The sequence below is a fragment of the Panthera onca genome, chromosome E3, assembly GCF_046562875.1.
Source record: "Panthera onca isolate mPanOnc1 chromosome E3, mPanOnc1 haplotype 2, whole genome shotgun sequence".
Classification (NCBI taxonomy): domain Eukaryota; kingdom Metazoa; phylum Chordata; class Mammalia; order Carnivora; family Felidae; genus Panthera; species Panthera onca.
This window is the reverse complement of record NC_138354.1, coordinates 15952740-15977773: the sequence shown is the minus strand read 5'-3', so window position 1 is coordinate 15977773 and position 25034 is coordinate 15952740. Positions and strand designations below refer to the sequence as shown.

At 37.6% G+C, this 25034-nt stretch overlaps 1 protein-coding gene across 1 annotated transcript in view; it reads left to right on the top strand.

Annotated features, from left to right (window-relative positions):
• Positions 1–23208, top strand: part of VKORC1L1 (vitamin K epoxide reductase complex subunit 1L1) — a 63384-nt gene extending 40176 nt beyond the window's left edge. Inside the window, exons 2-3 of the mRNA XM_060649123.3 lie at positions 15585–15694; positions 19304–23208. Of these exons, the coding sequence (XP_060505106.1) occupies positions 15585–15694; positions 19304–19530 (337 nt within the window). The 3' untranslated portion in view covers positions 19531–23208. The remainder of the gene's footprint in view (positions 1–15584; positions 15695–19303) is intronic.
• The last annotated feature ends 1826 nt before the right edge of the window (positions 23209–25034 follow it).

The window sequence follows — 25034 nt, the reverse complement described above, 5'->3', positions numbered from 1 at the left end:
TGTTGAAAAGGAGTGGTGAGAGCAGACTTTGCTTTTGTTCCTGATCTTAGAAAGAATTTAGTCTATCCCTGTTGAATGTGATGTTAGCTGTAGGGATTTTTTTTTTAATATATATAAATAACCTTTATCAGGTCAAAGAAAATCCCTTCTCAGTTGCTGAACATTTTTTTAAATCATGAATGGATGTTGTAGTTTAGCAAATGCATTATCTGCATCTATTGAAATCCTCATGTGATTTTTCTTCTTTAGTCTGTTAATATGATGAAGCACATTGATAGGTTTTTCAATGTTGAACCAGCCTTGCATTTTCAGAATTAATCCCATTTGGTCATGATACATTATCCCTTCTTTTTATTTAGTTTTATTTTTTTTATATATAATTTATTGTCAAGTTGGCTAACATACAGTGTATACAGTGTGCTCTTGGTTTTGGGGGTAGATTCCATGATTCATTATTATTATTTTTTTTAATAGGCTCCACATCCAACGTGGGGCTTGAACTCACAACCCTGAGGTCAAGAGTTGCATGCTCTACCAACTGAGCCAGCCAGGTGCTCCCATTATCCCTTCTGTGTATTGCTGGATTTGATTTATAATATTTTGTTGAGGATTTTTGTGTCTGTTTTCATGAGTGATTCAGGTCTATGGCAGTTTTGTTTCTTTTAATATTTCTTGTAATGTTTTTGTCTGGTTTTGATGTCAAGGTAATGCTTGCCTCTAATTAATGAAGTTGAGAAGTGTCCCATTCTCTTCTGTTTTCTGGAAGAGATTGTATCGAATTTGGTATTATTCCTTCTATATTATCTAGAATTTGCCAATGAAACCATTTAGACCTGGAGTTTTTGTTTCGAGGAAAGATTTTAAACTATTAGTAGAACCATTCAGATTCTGTTTTTTCTTGAGTGTTAGGATTTGTGAATTTCAAAGTATTGCTCTATTTGTAAATTGTCAAATTTATGGGCATAGAGTAGTATTCCCTTATCCTTTTAATGTCTATACCTGTCTGTAATGATATCCTCTCTTTCATATCTGATATTTTGTGTCTGTGTATATATCTCTCTCTTTCCTTGTCTCTCTCTTTTTCCTTTTATGAACTGTAGCTAGTGGTTTATCAGTTTTTTGTTTGTTTTTTAGTTTTTTTTCTATCAGAGAATCAGCTTTTGATTTCATTTAGTCTTCCTGTTTTTTTTTAATTTTTTTTTTTTTAATGTTTACTTATTTTTGACAGAGAAAGAGAGAGAGCATGAGCTGGGGAGTGGGTAGAGAGAGAGGGAGACACAGAATCTGAAACAGGCTCCAGGCTCTGAGCTGTCAGCACAGAGCCCGACGCAGGGCTCGAACTCACAGACCGTGAGATCATGACCTGAGTCAGATGCTCAACTGACTGAGCCACCCAGGCGCCCCAGTCTTCCTGTTTTTCTGTCTTTAATTTCATTGATTTTTGCCCTAGTTTTTTTTCCTTCCTTCTTTTAATCCTACAAATTTCTCTCTAAGCACTACTTTAGCTGCATACCAGTGCTTTTGATATGTATGTTTTCATTGGGTTCAAAATATTTTCTAATTTCCTTAAGACTTTTTGATCTGTGGATTTTTGTTTTTAGAAGTGTGTTAATTTCCAAATAATTGGTGACATTTTTCAGGTATATTTCTGTACTGATTTCTAGTTTAATTCCCACTATGGTCAGAGGATATACTTTCTATGGATTCAGTTATTTTAAATTTATTCAAGTTCGTTTACAATGTTCGTTTATGTTTTGTTTACAGTATGGTTTACCTTGGTGAATGTTCTATGTGTATTTGAAAAGAACATGTATTCTATTGTTGGGTGGAATGTTCTATAAAAGTCAAATCAGGTTGGTTGATTTTCTATTCAGGTCTTCTATATCCTTTCTGATTTTCTGTTTGTTCAATCACTTACTGAGAGATTTGTTGAAGGCTCTAAGTACAATTATGAATTTATTTATTTATTATTACAGTTCTATCACTGCTGTATTTTGGAGTTCTCTTATTAGATGCTTACACATTTAGGATTGTTTTGTCATCTTGGTTAAATTGACACTTTTAACATTATATACTGTCTCTTTTTATACCCTGATAAGTTCCCTTGTTCTGAAGACTACTTTTTTTATGTTAATATAGCCACTCTAGGTTTTTTTCCCCCCTTCATGGTAAAATATACATAACACAAACTTTACCATTTTTAACCTTTTTAATCTAGCTTTCTAGATTTTTCTAGATTCCTGTTTGTATGACATATCTTTTTTATCTTTTTAGTTTTAACCTGTGTTATATTTAAGTGATTTTCTTATCGGCAGCATATACTCAGTCCTTTTTTGTTCTTGAATTCACTTTGACAATGCCTGTCTTTCGATTTGGTGGGGTGATGATTTTTTTTTTTATTGAGGTATAATTGACATATATAACATTATATTAGTTTCAGGTGTACAACATAATGATTGATGTGTTCAGACTGTTTAGTTTTTAAAAAAAAATTTTTTTTTTTTAACGTTTATTTATTTTTGGGACAGAGAGAGACAGAGCATGAACTGGGGAGGGGCAGAGAGAGGGAGACACAGAATCAGAAGCAGGCTCCAGGCTTTGAGCCATCAGCCCAGAGCCTGACGCGGGGCTCGAACTCACGGACCGTGAGATCGTGACCTGAGCTGAAGTCGGACGCTTAACCGACTGAGCCACCCAGGCACCCCCAGACTGTTTAGTTTTAATTTAATATTTGATATGTTTAGATTTAGGTCTACCTTTTTTTTTCCCCCTCTTTGTACCCTCTCTTGTTTTGCTCATCCATTCCCGATTTCTTATCTTTTTTTGGATATCTGGATGTTTTTATATTTCATTTTAACTTCACAATAGGCTTTTTGTTTATATCTCTGAATTATTTTTTAGTTGAATTATTTTTTAGTGGTAGTTGTAGAGATTATGATATACATAATCTTTCATATTCTGTTTAGATTTAGTATTTAATAACCAAGGAGAATATGGAAATTTTACATCTATAAAGGGACCTTTATTGTCCCATTTGTTATAGTTGTCATGTGTGTTTCATCTACATATATTGAACCCCCCCGCCCCAACAATGTTACAACATTTGTTTTCAGTAGTCTTACATATTTTAAAGAACTCATAAGGAGACTAATAATCTATTATGTTTACCCAAATGTATACCATTTCTGTTCTCCCCTCCTTCATTTCTGAAGTTCCCGTGTTTCCCTCTCGTATCCTTGTCCCTCAATGTAAAGAACTGCTTTTAGCATTTTTCTTAGTACAAGTGTGTGGTTAATAAATTCTTTTAGTTTCCTGCTTCTGAAATGTCTTCAATTATCCTCGATCCCTGAAAGATGCTCTTGCTGGATATAGAATTTTTGGTTGATAGTTCTTTTTGTTTCAGTACTTTAAAGATGCTTTGGTGTCATGGGCTTCTGGCTGCCTCAGTGGGTAGCACTTGTGACCCTTGATCTCAGGGTTGTCAGTTTGAGCCCCACGTTGGGTGTAGAGATTACTTAAAAATAAAATCTTAATAAAAAAAAGATGCCTTCAGTGTCTCCTGAATTATTGTTCCTTTAAGGTAATGTATTATTTTTCTCTGGATGCTTTCAGTTTTTTCCCCTCAATCTTTGGTTTTTAGCAGTTTATGATGTGTCTGGGTGTGATGTTCTTGAATTTATCAACTTTTTCATGTTTACCCAGTTTTTCAAGTCTGTAAATGTTTATATTTGGCTAAATTTGTGGAGTTTTTACCAGTATTTCTTTGTGTGTGTGTGCACCTCAGTCTCTTCTAGATTTCCATGACGTGACTGTTAGACCTTTTCTAGTGATTCCTTCTCTGCTGAGAACTTTTACCTTTCCAGTCATTTCTGGTTACTTTCACCTTGTGGAATATAGATGTAAGTGTTTTAAATCTTATACTGGTAATACCTGTGTTATTTTAGGCTTGACATCTATTAATTATTTTTTCGCCTTGAGAGTTAGTCACTTTTTTTTAATTCTTTGTACGTTATGTCATTTTGGCATGTTATTTTAAGTGTATTTTGAATATTATTTTGTTAGACTTTGGGTCCTGTTAAAGATCTTCTGAGATGCTGATGTTTGTTTTGGCAATAACTCAATCAGATTAAGACTACAGGTTCTGTCTCTCCCACTATAGACGAAGCTTTCCGTGTTCTCCTGGTTGAGTTTCCCTTCACATGCCACACTCAGTAGTTAGTTAGTCTGCACCTTGAGTGGTGGTTTATACAGTAGTTTAGTTCTCAAAGACTTTGCTATACTTCTTTGGATCTGTTCCATGCTGCATCTCAAGGATGATTCTGGGACTTCTGTTAATTCCTATTCAGAATTAAGGGTCCCTTATTTGGCTTGCTCTTTGCTGGGATTCTCTTCCTAATCTCTGACTCCCAGTGGCCCCTTTCACAATTCCTCCTGCTAAAAAGACAGGTTTCTCACAGAGAGCTTTAGCCCTTCTTACTGTTCTACGGTTCCACGTGACTGACTTCACCCTTGGGGTAAAGCCATGAGAGAAAAGAGAAAAATTACAGGATTCCTCCCACATACTTAAGACCACAGGGGCCCCTTTTCTTATTTTTTCCAGACAGAGAGAGGCTTTTCTCTCAGAATTCAAGGTATCTCAAACCATGCCTGAGGTACAGTTCTCTTGCTTCCCTTTAGGCAAGACCAGGAGGGAAAAATTAAATGTGAAAACAAACTTGGTAGCTCCCACATTCTCCAACTCACATGGGTCCCTTTTACTCATCCTTTGGCCAGAAAGTGGGCCTTTTTTATTATCTCTTCCCATGGACAATTCCACAACTTATACCACCCTCGGTTCAAAAGAAGAAGGTAAAGGAGGAAAAACCCTCAGAAAATTCCACCGTTCTGGTTTTTATTCAAGTTTTGACCTTTCTTCTCTATCCACTGGCTATTTTTCCTTTTTAGGATCCTCGGGTAGTTGCTCTCTGTATTCTGTTCATTTTTTAGTTGTAATCAGTAGGGAAGAGAGAGAGAGGCTGGAATAGCCATATTGTATTCTGTCCAGGGCTAGAATTGACATTCATATTTTTAATGCCTTGGTCTTACAAGTGAATTGACAGTTAAGGATCCTCATACATTTGAGAAAAGTCTCCAACATGAGAGATGGCACCAAGGAACTCAGAAGAAACTAAATGAAGCTGCCAAGAAGTAAACCTAAAATAAAAATCGATGGTTTTATCTCATTAGATCTAAGAAATAAGTGGTATCTTTAAACAAAGAAGATTCTATTTATGTAAATGAATAATCATAGGATAGGAGAGAACACTTAGAAATTAAACATATGGTAGCAGTAAGTTTAATAAGTGAATTTAATAGAAGACTTGGAAGAGTTACATCATGTTAATCTCCAAGAAAATGGAGTAAAAGGAAAAAGAGATGGAAAATAAAAGAAAGGGGTAAAAAAAAAACCCCTAGAGGTTCAGTTTAAGAAGTCCACATTTGGCTAAGTGGTAATATGTGCAAAATTTCTGGCATTGAAAAACATGAATTTGTACATTCAAAGGGCCTACCAAGGACCCTTCAAAATGAACAACTTAAGACCTATATCAAGGCACATCCTTTGTGAAATTAAAAAAAAAATTTTAATGTATATTTATTATTGAGAGAGAGAGAGACAGAGTATGAGCATGGGAAGGGGCAGAGACAGGAGAAGACACAGAATCCGAAGCAGGCTGCAGGCTCTGAGCTGTCAGCACAGAGCCCGATATGGGGCTTGAGCTCACCAACTGTGAGATCATGACCTGAGCTGAAGTCGGATGCTCAACTGACTGAGCCACCCAAGTGCCCCTGTGAAATTTTAGAACATCAGGATTAGGGGCACCTGGATGGCTCAGTTGGCTAAGCGTCCGACTTCGGCTCAGGTCATGATCTCACAGTTGGTGAGTTCGAGCCCCACATCAGGCAGGCTCTGTGCTGACAGCTCAGAGCCTGGAGCCTGCTTAGGATTCTGTGTCTCCTTCTCTCTCTGCTCCTCCCCCATTCGTGCTCTGTCTCTCTCTATCAAAAATAAATAAACTTTAAAAAGTTTTTTTAGATCAGTAGGATTAAAAAGAAGTTTCTTAAAAGTCTCATAAAGGAAGAAAAACGACATATTCAAGGGTCAGAACGGCAGCAGGTTTTTCAAGGACAATGGCTTTAAAACTCCTGAGGGAAAATTATTTTTAATTTATAATTATATACCCCCAAAACTACCAATCCACTCTGATGGTAGAAGAAAGATATTTTAAGACTCCACATCTCAGAAATGTTACCTCCAGTGTAATATTTTCTCAGGGAAGCTACTAAAAGATTGTTTCACCAAAACAAGTGATTAACCAAGGGCAAAAGGGAGATCTAAGAAAGGTTTGAGGTAGGGAAGAGATTGGAAGTTAGGATGACAGTCAGTATGTGTGTGTATGTGTAGAGAGAAGGAGAGGGAGATGGAATAAAAAAGCAAATGGGGTAAAATAACAGTAGGTGAGTCTTTCTAAAGAATATATGGGTGTTCTTTGTTCTATTTTTATTTTTGTGACTTCTTATAAGTTTGAAAATATTTCCAAATAAGTTTTTAAAAACTTAAAAAATAAAAAACATGTTAGGGTGTCAAAAAAAAGGGATAATATTGCTCAGAAGGATTTTGGAAAATTAATGATGGTGGCATAGAAAAAGAAAAAATAAGAATGAATTATTAACTCCAGGAAAAGCAATTTGTGCACAAAAAGAAATGTAATTATAGTTTTAATAGAATTTCTGATATAATATGTTACTGAAAAAAATGCATTTCCTATGGAATTGAACCTTAAAAATACCAGGACTAGGAATTTATTGCTTAAAAGTGACTTAACATCAAATAAAAGAAAATGGGAGTGGAGACTCCTGGAAATTAAGTTTAATACACTTGTGGGTAGTTTTCTATATGTAAATGATACTTTGATCAAAAGTACATTTAAAAAGTACATTTCCCAGGGCTTATGGGAAAACAAGGGATGGGGTGGACCATTCAAAACCTGTGTAAATGTAACCAGATGATGAAGAGAAAACAACAATAATCCTAATTAAAATACTGACAGAGTTCAGAGAGTTGTTAAATTTTACATAAATAAATAATATGGTCACTGTAAGACTTCACCTTGGGGGTGGAGGGAAGAAATGTGAAGGAAGCTTGCTGGCTGAGAATATAAGGAAGCGCCACAGCGGCTGAATTACGGAGACAACAGTAAAACAAAGATTGTGGAGAACCACACACTAAGCAATGTCATGAAAGCCAAAGGCCAGACCGTGGTATGGACTGTATTTCTCTGTGGCTTGCTGCATCATTGAATAGATTATCTGAAAAGATCATTTGAATGTGTATACAAAGAAATTTCTGGGTAAATACCAAAGAAACCACTAAAATGAGTTGAAAGTGCTTGCCTCTGAGAAGGGTGACTCCAAGATCAGAGAACTAATATCATGAAAACAAATTTAAAAAATCTTACCAAATGAGAATCTAAGTCTTCCATCAAGTTCCTCAGAAATTTTTATAGTAGTAATCACAAGTATTTTTTTCACATATGGTATTACCAGATATTATGCTAGGCCAATACAAGGATTATCCCACTGTTGTGCATTTTCCAGGATCCATTTTTCCTTTTTAGTGGTTTTTGACCCTTTTGGGTTCTTGAGATAATGTGAAAAAACAGACCTTTCATCCTGAAAAAATTTTAAGTTTTGTTCCACACCTCGTGTCCACAGTGGCTTGGGAATGAGGCCCTTTCCTGGTACAAGCTGGTCATTTCCTCAAAAGAAACTTTGACAAAGATTTTCTAAACCCAGACATTAACTTCTTTGTTTCTCTGATTTTTGTGTTCCATTGTTATTTAGCTTTAACATCTGGATGAATGTAGATATTTATATGGTACCTTTTCCTCTGAAAAATTGTTACTAAATTGATGATGTATCATAACCCATGATTTTAGAATGAGAGAAATATCTTTTTTTTTTTTTTTTTTTTTTTTTTAATCTTCACCCAGGGCCATCTTCCTCCCATGAACCATGCTGTTAACTCTCACAACAAAATGGTAGGAGAGGATGTCCTAGCTCTTGTTGAAGGGCCTCATCTTTGATTTGCTTGGACATTGGGCTTTACCTGAAACTTTACTATCAAGGGGGCTTGTTTCTGTCAGAGGAATGGGTGAAAAATTACCAGAGCAGTTGTAACTGTTTGGGGTACCAGAAAAAAAAAATAGCAAACAAGCTTTATATGGCAAGAGGTGGAAACAACCCAGTGTCCCTGAATGGACGAATGGATAAACAAAGTATGGTATACACAGAAAATGGCATATTAGTCAGCCTTTTATTTAAAAAGCAAAGAAATCGTGTCACATGCTACATGTATGAACCTTGAAGGAACTGTACTAAATAAGCAGTCACATAAAGCCAGGTACTGTGGGATTTCACTTATATGAGGTATCTAAAGTAAGGTAGTCAAATTCATAGAAACAAAATGAAAAGGTGGTTGCCAGGGACTGGGAGGAGAGAGAAAAGCAGAGTTCCTTCAGTTTTGCAAGATAAAAAGGTTCTGGAGATGTTTCACAACAATGCAAGCATATTTAACATTGCTGAACTGTGCACTTAAAGATGGTTAAGGTGGTCAATTTAATGTGTGTGTGTGTGTGTGTGTGTGTGTGTGTGTGTGTGTGTGTTTTACCACAATTAAAAAAAATAGGAGCGCCTGGGTGGCTCAGTTGGTTAAACATCCAACTTCGGCTTGGGTCATGATCTCGCAGTCCATGGGTTCAAGTCCCACATCAGGCTCTGTGCTGACAGCTCAGAGCCTGGAGCCTGCTTCAGATTCTGTGTCTCCCTCTCTCTCTGCCCCTCCCCTGCTCCTGTTCTCTCTCTCTCTCAAAAATAAATAAACATTAAAAAAAAAAAAAAAGTTTAGTCTTAGATGCAGCTTTGTTCAGATAGATCCCAAAGAAGGAATCCAGAAGGGTCTGATCTACAGATGCCCAGTTCCTTCTTGTAAACTGATCAATCAAACAAGTTTTTGCTACCAGCCTAGCAAGAGATAAGTGAGGGAATGGGTCAAGAGGCAGGAAGTATTGCTGAAATGGAGGTCTCTCCATGTGGAAATTTGGTGATTAAATTTAGTACACATACTTAGAACTCAAATATCTATGTATTTGTTGTATAAAGAGAATTTTTCAATTGCTATTATTAAATTGTATTGTTAAAATATAATGGTAAAAGCAAAATCATCACACATTACAAAATTTAAATACCAAAGAAAAAAGCAAATGATTTCCAATATATAAATAAGCAAATAAATAAAAGTCATCAGAAGTTTAAAACTTGTGAATGTAATCCTAAAATTTGTATGGGACCATAGAAGACCCCAGGGCACCCAGGTGGCTCAGTTGGTTAAGCACTTGAGTTCCGCTCAGGTCATGATCTTGCTGTTCATGAGTTTGAGCCCCACATTGGGCTCTCTGCTGTCAGCACTGAGCCCACTTCAGATCCTCTGTCTCCTCTCTATGTCCCCCAAAATAAATAAACATTAAAAAAATAATTTAAAATAAAGACCCCAAATAGCCAAAGGAACCTTGAAAAAGAAAAACAAAACTGAAGGTATCACAATTCAAGACTTTAAGGTACATTACAAAGCTGTAGTGATCAAAACAGTATGGTACTGGATTAAGATAGACACATAGATCCATAGAACAGAAGACCCAGAAATAAACCCACAAATTACATGGTCAGTTTTTGACAAAGGAGGAAAAAATATACAATGGGGAAAAGACAGGTTCTTCAACAAATGGTGTTGGGAAAACTGGATAGCTACATGCAAAAGAATGAAACTGGACCACTTTCTTACACCATACACAAAAGTCAACTCAAAATGGATCAAAGAGCTACATGTGAGACCTGAAACTATAAAATTGTAGAAGAGAGCACAGGCAGTGATGTCTCTGACATCAGCTGTGGCAACATTTTTCTAGATAGGTCTTCTGAGGCAAGGTAAATAAAAGCAAAAATAAACTTCATCAAAATAAAAATCTTCTAAAAATAAAAAAAAATAAAAATCTTCTGCGCAGCAAAGGAAACAGCCAACAAAACTAAAAGGCAACCTAATGAATGGGAGAAAATGTCTGCAAATGACATCAATAAAAGGTTAGTATCCAAAATAAATAAAGGATTTATACAACTCAACACCCAAGAAATAAATAATCCAATTTAAAAAATGAGCAGAAGTCATGAACAGACATTTCTCCAAAGAAGGAGTACATATGGCCAACAAGACACATGAAAAGATGCTTAACATCACTCATCAGGGAAGTGCAAATCAAAACTACAGTGAGATATCACTGTCAGAATGGCTAAAATAAAAAACACAAGAACCAGCTTTTGGCCAGGATGTGGGGAAAAAGGAACCCTCTTGCACAGTTGGTAGGAATGCAAACTGGTGCAGCCACTGTGGAAAACAGTATGGAGGTTCCTCAAAAAGCTAAAAATAGAACTGCCCTAAGATCCAGCAACTGCCCTACTGGGTATTTACCCAAAGAATACAAAAATAATAATTCAAAGGGATACACGTACCCCTATGTTTATAGCAGCATTACTTACAATAGTCAAGATATGGAAGCAGCCCAAGTGTCTATCGACAGATGAGTGGATAAGGAAGATGTGGGGTGTGTGTGTGTGTGTGTGTGTGTGTGTGTGTAAAATGGAATATTACTCAGCCATAAAAAAGGAATGAAATCTTGCCATTTGCAACAACATGAATGGGGCTAGAGAGTATAATGCTAAGCAAAATAGACCAGAGAAAGACAAATACTATATGATTTCACGCATGTAGAATTTAAGAAACAAAAAAAATGAGCAAAGGGAAAAAGACAAACCAAGAAACAGACTCTTAACTATAGGGAACAAACTGATTGTCAGAGGGAAGGCAGGGGGTGGGGGGGATTGGGCAAAATAGGTGATAGGGATTAAAGAGTACAGTTGTGATGAGCACTGGGTGATGTTTGGAAGTGTTGTATCACTATATCGTACACTTGAAACTACTATAACACTGTATGTTAACTACACTGGAATTAAAATTAAAAACTTAATAAAAAATGACCAACAACGGGTGCCTGGGTGGCTCAGTCGGTTAAGCATTCAACTTCAGCTCAGGTCATGCTCTCGCAGTCTGTGAGTTCGAGCCCCACGTCAGGCTCTGTGCTGACCGCTCAGAACCTAGAGCCTGCTTCGGATTCTTCTGTCTTCCTCTGTCTCTGCCCCTCCCCTGCTTGTGCTCTGGTCTCTCTCTCTCTCTCTCAAAAATAAATAAACATTGGGGCGCCTGGGTGTCTTGGTCAGTTAAGCGTCTGACTTTGGCTTAGGTCATGATCTCACGGTTCGTGAGTTCGAGCCCCGCGTCGGGCTCTGTGCTGACTGCTCAGAGCCTGGAGCCTGTTTCAGATTCTGTGTCTCCCTCTCTCTCTGCCCCTCCCCTGTTCATGCTCTGTCTCTCTCTGTCTCAAAAATAAACGTTAAAAAAATTTTTTTTAAATAAATAAATAAATAAATATTAAAATAATTTTTTTAATGACCAAAAAGATCATCATTTTAAAAAAATGAGAACATTTTTTTTTCCTCAATTGGTTAATATCCCACCTCCTTCCATAAATTACTTGGGGCAGGTCTGGGATAAGTAAAATAATAGAATTGTGATTATAGATGGGACAAGGAGAAAATGGTTAGAAACTAAGATAAAGCCAGGAATAAAGTTAGCACATAAAATGTATCTCATATAGTTCCATATAGCTTTTAGAAGTGGGGGAAAACTCAGTATTTTCAAATGTCCCAACTTGAAAAAAATTCACCAAGAAGTTTTTAAATTACAACCACCCTTAGCAGTTTTAAGGGTCATTTATGAAAATCTGTTCTCATTGACCTTTCCAAGGAAAATAATCTTACATAATGTCAGTCTACTTTGTGAGTTGACTTGCTAACACTTATTCCATCGTTCATCAAAGTTTATTAAACTTTATTATATTCATCAAGTAATTAAGTGATCGTTCTGTTTGGTTGAAAATGCTAGAATGGTAATTGTACTTTATAACTTAATGTGACGTAAGGGAAACGCCGTAGCACTGTGATCAGGAAGACCAGAGATCTAATTTTGGTTTTGAGGTTGGATTCCTACCTAGATAGCCAGGTACTTACTGCTTGTGGTAAAGAGGAGTGTGGATCGACAGGAAGGAACTAACAGAACTTAATTGGGGAGATGGGAAGACTCTCTGGTGTTGGAATGTTTGGGTTTTGTTTGTTCGTTTGTTTGTTTAGGAAAGGTACTTAAATTCACCTTTCACACTATTAGTGAGTATACCAGAATTAGTATACCAGGACTACTCAGATGTATCCAGGAGTAGTCAGGTGTTCCATTCATCAAAATTACAGAAAAGTTGGGGCGCCTGCGTGGCTCAGTCGGTTAAGCGGCCAACTTCGGCTCAGGTCATGATTTCGTGGTCCATGAGTTCAAGCCCCGCGTCGGGCTCTGTGCTGACAGCTCAGAGCCTGGAGCCTGTTTCGGATTCTGTGTCTCCCTCTCTCTGACCCTCCCCTGTTCATGCTCTGTCTCTCTCTGTCTCAAAAATAAATAAACGTTAAAAAAATTTTTTTTTTAATTACAGAAAAGTTAAGATTTGTGCATTAAAATTTAAAAAATAACTAAAAATCATCATGAGTGGTGTGTGGGTAGAGGTGGAAATGAAACAAAAGAGGTTTAATTTTGAAGCTGGGTGATGAGATTACATGGATTGTTCTGTTAACTTTGCATCTGTACATTTAACGCTTTCCACAATAAAATGTTTCTTTAAAGCAACATTCTAGTCTACCATATTAGAAAATCAGAAGATATTTAGAATCCAGAAGTCAAGAAATAGCCATGTAAGCATATTATTTAGAAATGTGGAATTAAATAGGGAAAAAAGGTTAAAAGATATCAAAATGGTTGCCTCTGGGGGTCAGAACTGTGTGTGGAGAGGGCTGGAGTATGGGGTGTCTATTTTGTAAGACTTTCAGTGTTATTTGATTTTTAAACCTTATATACGTATTACTGTGATAAGCCAATATATTCATTCTATGGATTTCTGCATTGTTTTCAGGAAAAAGATTGACATGATCCTATGTGAATAATTAGAGATCAGTGTTTGGAATATGTAAAAATTCTGTTTGCCGGTTATAATTTTGGCAGTGTGCCCAATTATTTCCATTGCCAAAGGTGGTGATTTACATTTGAATTCCTACCTCAGATGAGTGGGGCTAAGAAGTTGATTGCATATAGTTTCTTCCGGCTGCTCTTGCTCTCCTGCAGTTTGTTTTTTACACAATAGTCAAGAGCGATCATAAATAAGCTTATATTACTCTCCTATTTAAAGCCACTGAATGCCCTCCCATTGCAATTAGAATAAAATTCAAACTCTTCATCATGGCCTATAAACAAGGCCATAAATGATGTAAATGACTGGGTGCCTCATTCTCTTGCCATTCTTCCCTCATCCTGTGTCAGCCTTGATGGCCTTAGGACACTCATCGCTCATTCCTGCCTCAAGGCCTTTGTACTTGCTGTTCCTCTTGAGATTGGCTGCTTTTCATCATTCAGGATTTAATTCATTCAGGATTTTAGTTCCTGGAAAAGGCCATCTCTGACCATCTAGCTAGAATAGCTCCCTCGACCCCTTCTCTGTCTAGAGCTGAGTGGTACTGAGTGTGGTCCTCAGACTAGAAGCTTGAGCTGGGAGTTGTTTTGTTTTGTTTGGAAACACAGAGTCCTAGGCCCTAACACAGACCTGCTAAAGGAAAACCTGCATGTTAATGAGACCCCAAAGTGATCATATGCACTTTTAAATTTTCAGAAGCTCTGGTCTCGAATAATCTCCCGCCTCACTTTTCCCACATATCTGTTAATGGTTTCATCCGTTTCTGGAGATAACTTTGTCATTTGTTCACCTGTTCACTACTTCTCCTCCCTAAATGGAATAAGAGTTCCACAAGGGCACCACCTCTTCTGACTGGTTCTCTCCTGGATTCCAATGCCTGACCCATTATCTGCACCTAGAACATGCGCAATGAGTATTTGATGTGTGAAAGAATACAGAAACGTGGAGATTATTTTGTGTTCCTCAAAGTGTGTAACTCTGTACAGTAAAAATCTTCAGGGCTCTCGCTTGCTTGTAAAAAATATATATATTTTTAAAGTAGGGTGATGGGGGCTCCTGGGTGGCTCAGTCGGTTAAGCGTCCGACTTCGGCTCAGATCATGATTTTGCGGTTCATGAGTTCATGTCATGTGCTGACAGCTCAATGCCTGGAGGCTGCTTCAGATTCTGTGTCTCCTTCTCTTTCTGCCCTTCCCCACTCACGCTCTTTCTCTCTTTCTCTCAAAAATAAACATTAAAAAAATTTTAAAATAGTGTGACAAATAAAGAATCACTTATTTATCCTTGTCTTCAGGTAGTTTGTTTTCCAAACCAAAGTTTAGGTTTTATTGAGTGCTTTGCTATGGACTTAAAACCATTAGTGTTTTCTTTCTGGTATTTTAAAAAGCATGCTCGTAGTTAAAGTTATCTTCAAAAGTTTTCATCCGAAGTAAATGTTAGTTTGATATTTGAATCAAATTTTATTAGATCAGAAGTAATCTTTTTAAAAAATAGGAAAATATTCTGAAAATGTGAAGTGAAATGCAAAACTTGAGGTTAAACTGCAAATAAAAACAATGGAACAAATAGTGTGTCAATTTTTTACTCTTGAGGTATATGTATGATTCTAGGAAGGGCCTATAGTTTCTGCTCTTGTTCTACATTTAAAGATGTGTTCCCAAGATACATTTCCTATTGCATATCCTGGTGAAATTTGTCAGGAAGCAACACTGCAGTCTACAGACTTTGAATGAAGAAATAGGGCAGCTTAAGTCAGTGGCTTTCAACGGGGGTGGTTTTGTCCCCCTCCAGGAACATTTGGCAATGGCTTAAGACATTTTTGGTTGTCGCAACTGGCGGGTTGTACTACTAGCATCTAGTGGGCAGCGCCCAGGGATACTGCTGAACTCCCTGTCATGCACTGAACCGCCCCCAACTGTAAAGAATTCTTTAGCCCAAAATGTGAGTGGTGCTGCTGCTAGGAGGCTCTGGCTTAAATTGAGAGAGCCCTTCCTCTGCAGATACTAATGCCATCAGAGAAAGAGTCCTTTGAGGGTGCCTAGGTGGCTCAGTCAGTTAAGCGTCCAACTTTGGCTCAGGTCATGATCTTGCAGTTTGTGAGTTTGAGCCCCTCGTTGGGCTCTGTGCTGACAGCGCGGAGCCTGCTTGGGATTCCCTCTCTCTCTGTCCTTCCCTGCTCGTGCGTGTGTGCGCTCTCTCTCAAGATAAGTAAACATTTAAAAAGAGTACTTTATCCTACCTTTTGCATAAGAGAATATATAGAAATAGGCAACTTAGAGATTCAGATGGGTGTATTGGCATGGCATTCTCAAGTAATTTTATATTTTTAAAAATAGGAGGACTCAAAATAGGGTTATTGGTTTTCCTTATTTTACAGATGGGGTCGAGGATTTGGTCTTTTGGGTTCCATTTTTGGAAAGGATGGTGTATTAAACCAGCCAAACAGTGTCTTTGGACTTATATTTTATATACTACAATTATTACTTGGTAAGTATACAGCAATACAAAAATAAGTTTGTTTTGTTGTATTCCATTTAGTACTTTGTGTCTTTTCCCTGAAATGTCTTTACATTAAATAAAAGCATGTTAATGATAGAACCACTAGTTTGCAGTACATTTTTCTGTTGTGAAAATTTGGCTCCCTAAGATTTTGATGATGCTGATGCTGAACTTGGTATCTGTTGGTGTTTAATCAAGGATGGCAACATCCCATAGTGTCCAGAAAAACCAGTCCCAATCAGAGAACTTATTACTCCAGTCTTCCCTGGAAACTTTTTTTCTTATTACTTTATATACTGTGTGGTTACTTAAAACTATTACGCACTGAGAAAACATTAACAGTGAACCATGTGCATAATTTCATCACCTTTACACCTCCACTATTCCCATTGCTTTCTGTTCTTTTTACTTAATTTTATGTGAATCCTTATGTTGTTTCTCCTTTTCAGTTTTTTGTTGTTGTTGATAACAAGGTTTCAATTTTTTTGTGCTCATTAACACTGTGGTGATCAACATCGTTTAAAGACCCCTTCACACACACCTCCCTCCTTGAATTAGTTCTGCAAAATAAATTTCCAAACATGAGATGGATGAGTCAAAACACATAGATTTTTTTTTTTAATGTTTAAATTTCTAATTCAGTAGTTACAAAGTACAGCCACTATTACATTTTAATTTCCTTACATTGTCACTTTTGTTGATGGGATCCTGATAATAGTCCATTTCCCTATTTGTTAGAAACATTTTACTCATTCTTTTTCCTTTTTTATGTTAGTTTGGTGAATTTTGATCATACGAAAATTTTTTATGTTTTTAGAGTTAAATCTATCCATTTTTATCTTTGGGCTTCAATTGTTAATATTCTGCCCTATTATCTGCCAGCTCTTTTCTGCTCTTCTGTCTAGCTGAAGTTGATTTGTTATGAGGCAAATTGTGAATCTCAGTTTTCTAAATATTCCTTATCAAGTTTGCCCTGTTCTATATCCTATAGAAATACAAAAATATACACAAGGATATGCACAGCAGTACAGTTTAAGATAGCAAAAAAATTGGAAGCGTTCAAACGTAATGGCTGAATAAATTAGGTTACCTCCATACTAGAAAATACTATGTAGCCATTTAAGGAAAAAGTAGGTCTACATGTATATTCTGGAAGGATCAAGACATAGGTTAGTGAAAAAAGTAAATTATAGTATAATAGATACAAGTTTATGTTATATATATGCATGTGAATGCATAGGAAAGGGTCTGGTGGTTGGAGGCCAGGAGTGAGATTTTTATTTTTTATTCCATTTATTTTTTCTGTTTGGATTTCTAAAGAAGAATCTATAAATCCAAACATATAAGCCAAAATTAAAATAGCCCAAAACATGCTTTTGACTATGTTAATTTTTGGAGATAGAGATGGAACAAATTTCTATTTATAATATTTGATTTGTGAATTTCCTTATATATATATTTTTAAATCATATGTATCCTATGTATCTTTTCTGTTCACAATTTTGTGCATTCACATGCATTTTTAATGTCTGGAGGCACATTGAAGGCATATGTGAGCTCATTTAACAGTTTTCCAGAGCACATCATCTTCACTCCCTTCTAAGGTGTTTGAGAGACAGCATTTTTAATTTTTCCATAGGTAATACATTCATGAGTTCAAAAGTAAAAAAAAAAAAATTAAAATGCTGTCCAGCGAAACGCCTACCTCACCCCTCATCCCCCTCTGCCCACTTCCTACTGCCTTTCATGCCCAACTGGTATCTGCTTGTTGTTGCTGTAGAGTTTCGCAAGGCATATCCAAGAAAATACAAATATATCATCTTAATTTTCCTGCTTTTAAAATATGCTATACATACCGTTCTATATACTCTGCTTTCTTTTTTGCTTGACTAATACATTGATATCCATAGCAGTCCACTAAGTGTCTTCATCCTTCCTTACAGCTGCAAAATATTCCATTGTTTGATAGTACTGTCATTTACTTAGAGTTACAGCACATTGTAAATTCCACTGGGAATTGTGTCCCAAGCCACCAGCCTACATTACGTTATGTTAGGACAGGTTTGGTACAATAGTACTTAACCAACAGCCAGTATTTATGGAGCATTCGAAGTGCTTTGTACCTATTAGCTCCTTTATTTATCTTTTTTTTTTTTTTTTAACTAAGCTCTAAGCTCAACGTGGGGCTTGAACTCACAACCCTGAGATCAAGAGTTGCACTCTCTACCAGCCAGGCGCCCCACCTATCAGCTCTTTTAATCCACACATCAGTATTAGGAGGTAAAAACGATTATTATCTCAAGGAAAAGAGTGATGGAGGAAGTAAATAACAGTTCGTATCATTCTGAAACTCACTTTCTTTTTAAAATTAATGTGGCAGCATTAATTTTTGAAGTTTTAGACATTTAGCATCGATGACGTTAGCAAACTGTTTAAGGGCCAGACAGAAAACCATCTAGGCTTTGCTGGCTGTCGCAGCTACTCAGCTCTACCACAGATGTTACCTAAATGAGTGCGTGTGACTGGGTTCCAGTCAGTCTTTATTTACAAAAGCAGGTGGCCAGGTTGGCCAGTCCCTCACTGTAAGTAATCCAATAGTATCTTAGTCTTGAAGAGTCTTATGAGAGGTCATACTTTAGTACTGACCAGTCCTGTGGGCAAGTCAGGCCTTTATGGTGAGACTATAGCCTCCAGGCAGCTTCTCATTCAACAGGAGGTGGGGATTTCAGCTCCTTAATTAACTTCTTCAAACCTCCTACCACCAATTATTTTTTCCTCTTTGTGTTTTCCTTGTCCGTTAGTTGTTGGGTAGGAGGGTAGTGTAAAATGCTCTAACTCCTCTGTCCTTGAGAATAAGCACACACGTTCTCATTTCTGTTAGCTGTGGGAAATTACAAAACAATACACGTGAGGATGTCAGCACCGAGAGAGCCCTGGTTTAGTGCACATAACCGCCTTTTTTCTTGATCTGCTTTGACCCACATGTGGCCGACTGGCCAAATGTGGTTTCCGTTATCTTCCAGGGCGAGCCCTTTCTGAAATGTTTACTACAATTTTTTTTTCCCTTCTTCAGCAGCATATTGGTATAATCCTCTCCCATTTCGGATTTTTGATAAATTTGATCTACACATGGAAAGCAAATTTTACTTCCCACACATGGGGAGCCTCCAGTGCAAAGGCCAGGGGAAGCGTGTCCTGCTTGGGAGAGAAGGTTGTGGTCCTCACATTCCTTTATCCATTAGGAGGGGGTGAGACTGTCAATTTTACAGACTGGCTCATTGCATAATGTGATTACAAGACTGCATATTTTCTTTGCATGACTTAACTAAAGCTAGTTTATGATAGAAGTGATACTTCACCTAGAATACTGACAAATCAAAAACACTGCAGCTATAAAACTGGTATTCTGTGTGCAAAAGTCACCCTGCATAATCTTAATAAAATAGATGAGTAACTTTCGTTCTCAAATTCCATAGCATTTTGCAGTAAAATCAGTATTGCAACGCTGCAGCAAATCATGGAGTGCTAGCTTTTAACTCAGAAACTTTCTCGCCATTGTCAAGGACTGATGGAGCCACACGTCTCTTTCTCTTGCAGGCATGACAGCAAGTGCAGTCGCAGCTTTAATCCTCATGACGTCCTCCATCGTGTCTGTGGTGGGGTCATTGTACCTGGCCTACATTCTGTACTTTGTGCTGAAGGAGTTTTGCATCATCTGTGTCATCACATATGTGCTGAACTTCATTCTTCTTATCATCAACTACAAACGACTAGTTTATTTGAATGAGGCCTGGAAACGGCAGCTGCAGCCTAAGCAAGACTGACAGCCTGACCAGCTCTGGACTGACGGCCTGAAGTTCCCTTTTCCATTAAGTTTATTTTGCAGCGTTTTTTTTTTTTGTTTGTTTGTTTTTTGTTTTTTAATTCTTCACAACAGACACTTTCCCTGAGAATCTTAAACTGATTTTATAAAATCCTATAAATTAGAAGGGGCCCTAGCTATTTTGTGTCAATCTTCATTTTAAATATGGATACAAAAAAAAAAAAAAAGGATATGCCGAGCCAATCAAAGACAAGCTTTAACTTTACTTTGAAAATGTTTCTGAAATAATAAAATGTAGCCCTAGCCCCCTGCCCTTGATTGTAAAGTGAGCAACCATTGCTAGTAATTCTCTAATGTGTATAAATTCAATTTCAGGTATAACAAATGTGATCATGACATGAAAATATTTTAGAATAGATACTGTATTAAATATTGCCATGTTTACAATATGTAATATGTTTTTAGCCGATGGATTTAAACATGTAGATTCAACTAGAATCCATTTATGTGATATTTGTAAATAAAGGTAGAAATATTGGATCCATCCCTGCAGAACTTACTGTACAGTTTAGTTGAAGTGTAGCGATGAAGAATTGTCAGCTCAACGTTGACCGAAGAAATAGTGAAAATAGTAAGTCCATACAGAGCATCTTGTGAAAAGTACTGACAGCTGTGGGTCCAGCACTGACAGCAAAAATAATAGGGTAGTTGGTTCCCTTTCATCTCCTTCCTCAGAAAGGAAGAAACTAAATTTGGACATTCAAGTCAAGCCTGTGTCTAGTCATAAAACTGGATTGATTATAACCTTACCAAAATGAGTCATGTGACCAGACCTTCACATCCAAGGCCTTCAGGACACTAAAAATGGGGAAATGGGTAGATTTCTTTGGAGAAAAGCTGGAAATATTAACATGGCATTTTTAGGAAAAGTCTCTTACAGCAGTTGAATTTTCATGCAGATATTCTTCCTTAACATCGGTGCCAGTCGACCAAACAGTATTAGGACCTTGAAATAACCAGTATAAGCCCAGTTGCTCCAGAGTAGGATTGCTCTTGGGTAGCTCTGTAGTATTTCCTGTTTAATTCTGCACTAATTGGATGTCTAGTTTCTAATTGTTTTAGAGTCCATACTAGATTTGTAAATTTTAGGGCTGACACGCTGCTCAGTTTGCATAACCGGGAGTAGTACGGGTAGAAATATCTGAAGGTAAAATACACTAATGGTGTCACTACTCCTTCTAGTAACTACGCAATGCATAGGTTTTAAGAGTGATTTGAATAAACCCAAATGAAAGTGTGACAGTATGTTTCTATGGTTAACACCTTATATCAGAATGTTAAAAGTGCCTTCTGTCTTAAATCTCAAACCAAATATTTTGTGTGTTGAACTTGGGCAGAAGTGTCCTTCCTTCCTCTTACCATGAAGTAGAAAGCCTGCATCAGTCTATAAAAAGGTTCTGTACAATCATTTTGTTCCTTAGATTGAGAAGTAGTAGCAATGTTTTTGCTTCCAGTTAGATTAATCATTATGTTAAAAATAGACCAGTGACTTTTCTTTAATAAGCCTTCTTTTTGAAGGGAGGGGACAGGCTCTGCTCTGTAAACCGTACTGTGTAGAGTCAGCAACTGTTCAGCAGTTTCCAACTAACTGTCCTAATTGATGCATTGTATTTTTCTGGCCCAAGGCAGGTATAAAATCTGAATTGTAATGAACTTCCAACGGGTTTTAACAGGTTTTGTGAAAGTTGAATTCAGATTTCAAGGCTGTTTTCCCATGAATGTGAATATTTCAATGCCTGTTTTATTATGTGTGTATTGTTCTTGTTTCTAGTTAAAGAACTCTAGAAAGCATTGATCGGATGTCTGGTGTTTGTGGAGAAACAAGTCGTAATGTTGGAGAACTTGTACAATGAGGTCACCTTATCGCAGTGCTTCCCGGTCTGCCAGGCAGTTTGCTGCTTCTTTCTTCTAGGCTAGAATGGAAAAGGTTAACAGTGAAGACTTCTGTGGTATATATAACACTGGTTGTGCTAAATAAGTTCCTCATGTCCCAATTTCAAATGGATTTTCATCATATTTGGTATCAATCAGCAGAGTATAGTTAAAGCTTGTCTTGATGTTGTGTTCTTGCAAATGTCAACTCTTATGTGATAAAATGTAAAAACGTTCAGCCAGACCCTTCAAGATTTTCCTTTGCTTTCCTAAGCCTTGGGGGAAACACCACTGTTTCAGTTGTACAAAAATTTTTTGCCACATTCCTATGAGCCCAGTAGAATTAATCTCTTTGTTTTCTCACTGAGTGATGAAGGTGTGCCGCCTGAAGTAACAGCAGGGTAATGCCAGTATGTCAGTAACAGGACCCCAGTGGGTGCTGGGATATTTTTGCCCTGGAAGAATTTAGGCTCCCCTCTACATCCTCTCTTCCACTCCAAGAAGGAGAAAACACCATGCTATAAAATTTGAGGATCGTTACGACTTTTTGAGACTATTTAAAACACTGCGACATTACCAGCCACCGACATTGAAGAACAAACTGCGGCGGGGAGGGAGAATTGGATTTCTGTTTTTTGCAGTTATTCCATGCTTCTTGGTTTTGGGAATAAGTTGTATGTAACAAATGAAGCCTCTTATTTACTGTGTAGTCATATCATTTGAAGAAATGAGAGAAGCTGTGGTTAAATGATAAATTCTAGGCAATCTAGGTGATTTGGAGGATTTCATTCAGTTTTGCATTTCAGCTAGGTGCTTTCCAGGAAGGTAAACTGGTGAAATAACTCAGGTTTAACTAGCTGTGTGCCAGGAATTACTTTTCCTTTATGTATGTCACCTCTCTTTAAATCTATTACTTTTAAAGATGTTGAAAGCATTGACTGTTTCATACAGAGATCTGCCATTTGGTACAAGAGATCTTTGGACCCTACTAAGTAGGATATAGGACCAAGACTACAGTGAAATTAAACCTAATTAAACCTAAATTGTTGGCTTTTATTTGTTTGTATTTCATTTATATCTTTAAGATTATCAGCAAAAGTGCAAAGTAATCTTCAGCAATTGCTTTGTAACTGAGATTAGAACCACTGCTTAACGTGAGTGAATGCTGACAGACCTTGTCTTGAAAATCTCTATTGGACAAATGCCAACAAGAAATTCACTATCATTATTGGCAACCTATTGGGAAGGAATACCTAACCTGCAACCTTTGTCCTCATGGGTTTTCCCCCGAGATATAAGCATTGGTGGAACATTTCTATTCAGACATTTTAGGCAGCACTAATGATTCCTAATCTGTGAGAACTACCCTTCAATCAAACAAAAGGGGCAGGGGTGGGAATCCAGGCTACTTGGTTTTTTTGTTTGTTTTTTACAAATAATTAGCCCAGAAAAGGTGAAATGTTTTGTTATAAAACTGTATTAAGCATGGCCTAAGTATTAGGTGTATGACCTGTATAGTATGTTCCATCGAAAATATTTATTACTAGTGCTTTCAGCTCTGGAGTAAACATTCATTTAAAGTGGAGTTCACTGGGCAGACTTCCCCTTTAATATAGATAGAAATATTCTTTACCAGAGATTTAGGACACAGTTTTGCTAACTGGTAAAAACAAATGTAAATATGTAAGAATGTTTATTTGTTGCACATAACTTTTTTGGTATAAAATAAATGTAGACGTGACCTGTGGGAGCTGTACGGCCGTCCTTCTTGCACTGCAGTATTACATTTCAAACAAAAAGCTGCAATGAATCCAGTCTTCCTACAAACTATTCTTGAAGCTGATACTGTAACTTCATTTCTACAGGTGTCCTGAGTTGATTCTTTTTCCCTTAAACTAGATGTAATTTATAGAAGACACAGGCAGAAATCTTAAGAGATTCCAGTACTGGAATGCGTGTGGGCTCACGATATATACGGCTGTCAAGAATTCATGAGAAAGGAATTAGTGCTTAGAGTTCTATAAGCACATGCACGTGCTGATCAGATCTTGCCCACGGCTTTACTTCAGCTCCCCCTGAATGCTCCACTCAGTCCCCTAAAAAGGTAACATCTGCAAGGAAGATGAATCCATTTAAAATATAGTTCAGCCATATTTTATTGAATACAACAAACGCGTTCTCTAGAACCTCAGGATTTAGGAAATGGACCTTACCACTAACTTGTAAAACATTTAAGTGTTTAATTTTTTTTTAATGTTGTTAAGTGAAGAGTTCTGTGTTATTCCTTGACATTAAATGGAACGCAAAACTTGATTTCCTTCAAGGAACTTAAGTTCATTGGTAACAAAACAAGCGTGTAACCCCCAGAACCCCTAACTTCATATCTGAACCAACAACACCTGCATTTCTTAAAAGTGGTCTAAAGAGGGCCACTAAAAGAAGGTTCAGTTATCTTCACTGTCTTTCCTGGAGTTTGGAAAGAAAGGATACAAATGGGTATGTGTTGAGACATGTGAATCAACCACAAGTGAAGTGAATCAAGTTCTGTATTAAGAACTGCTTTGGTTCATGGTCCTCCATTTGACTGGACACCAAAGGGAGCCTTTTTCCAAACCATTGAGCTTTATTTATTTTTTAACGTTTATTTATTTTTGAGAGAGACAGAGCATGACCAGGGGAGGGTCAGAGAGAGAGGGAGACCATGCTGACGTCACAGAGCCCAATGCGGGGCTCAAACCCACGAACTGTGAGATCATGACCTGAGCTGAAGTCGGACACTCAACTGGACATGAGCCACCCAGATGCCCCTTTTTTTAAATGTTTATTTATATTTCAGAGAGAGAGAGAGCAGGAGAGGGACAAAGAGAGGCGGGGAACAGAGGAACTGAAGCAGGCCCCGTGCTGACGGCAGAGAGCCCAATGTGGGGTTCAAACTCCCAAATCATGAGATCATGACCTGAGCCAAAGTCAGACACTTGACTGACTGAGCCACCCAGGCGCCCCCACAGCATTGAGCTTTAAACCAGGACCGATACTGCCATCTTGGAATAATGTACCTTACTTGCCTTAACGGAGCCTCTGGAAGAGGAGAAGGAGTGATTCCATAAGGAATAAGACCATCCTCTAGGAGCAAGACAGGTGGCATCATCCAAAAGGACAAAGCCCTAGACTACTTGTCTGTAGGCCTGACCTCTTTAAGAGGGTCTCGTCACATTCAGTGGAGTCGGATATGAAGGGACTAATGGGCCTTTATGCTCCTCTGTCCATTTCTGTCAAGACTAGACTATGGCTGGGGTTGGAATAATGTCCTGGAAGAACTGGTAAGCTCTGAGCTCCCTTCTGATCCAGACATTCTTCATCTCTTACCTTTCTTATGCTTATTTGTCAGCTTAACTTGGTGGAAATTGGTACACAGACCTTGTTGATTATTCCAGTAACATCGCTTTCTGTAAATTCACTGGGACGTGAGCTCATCTGTGAAGCTGAAGAAGCAGTCGTCTCTTCCTCACGCGCCTGGTTGGCTGCACAGGCCCTGGGGCCTGAGGGCTGCCAGGCTAGTCCTACGGAAGTGCC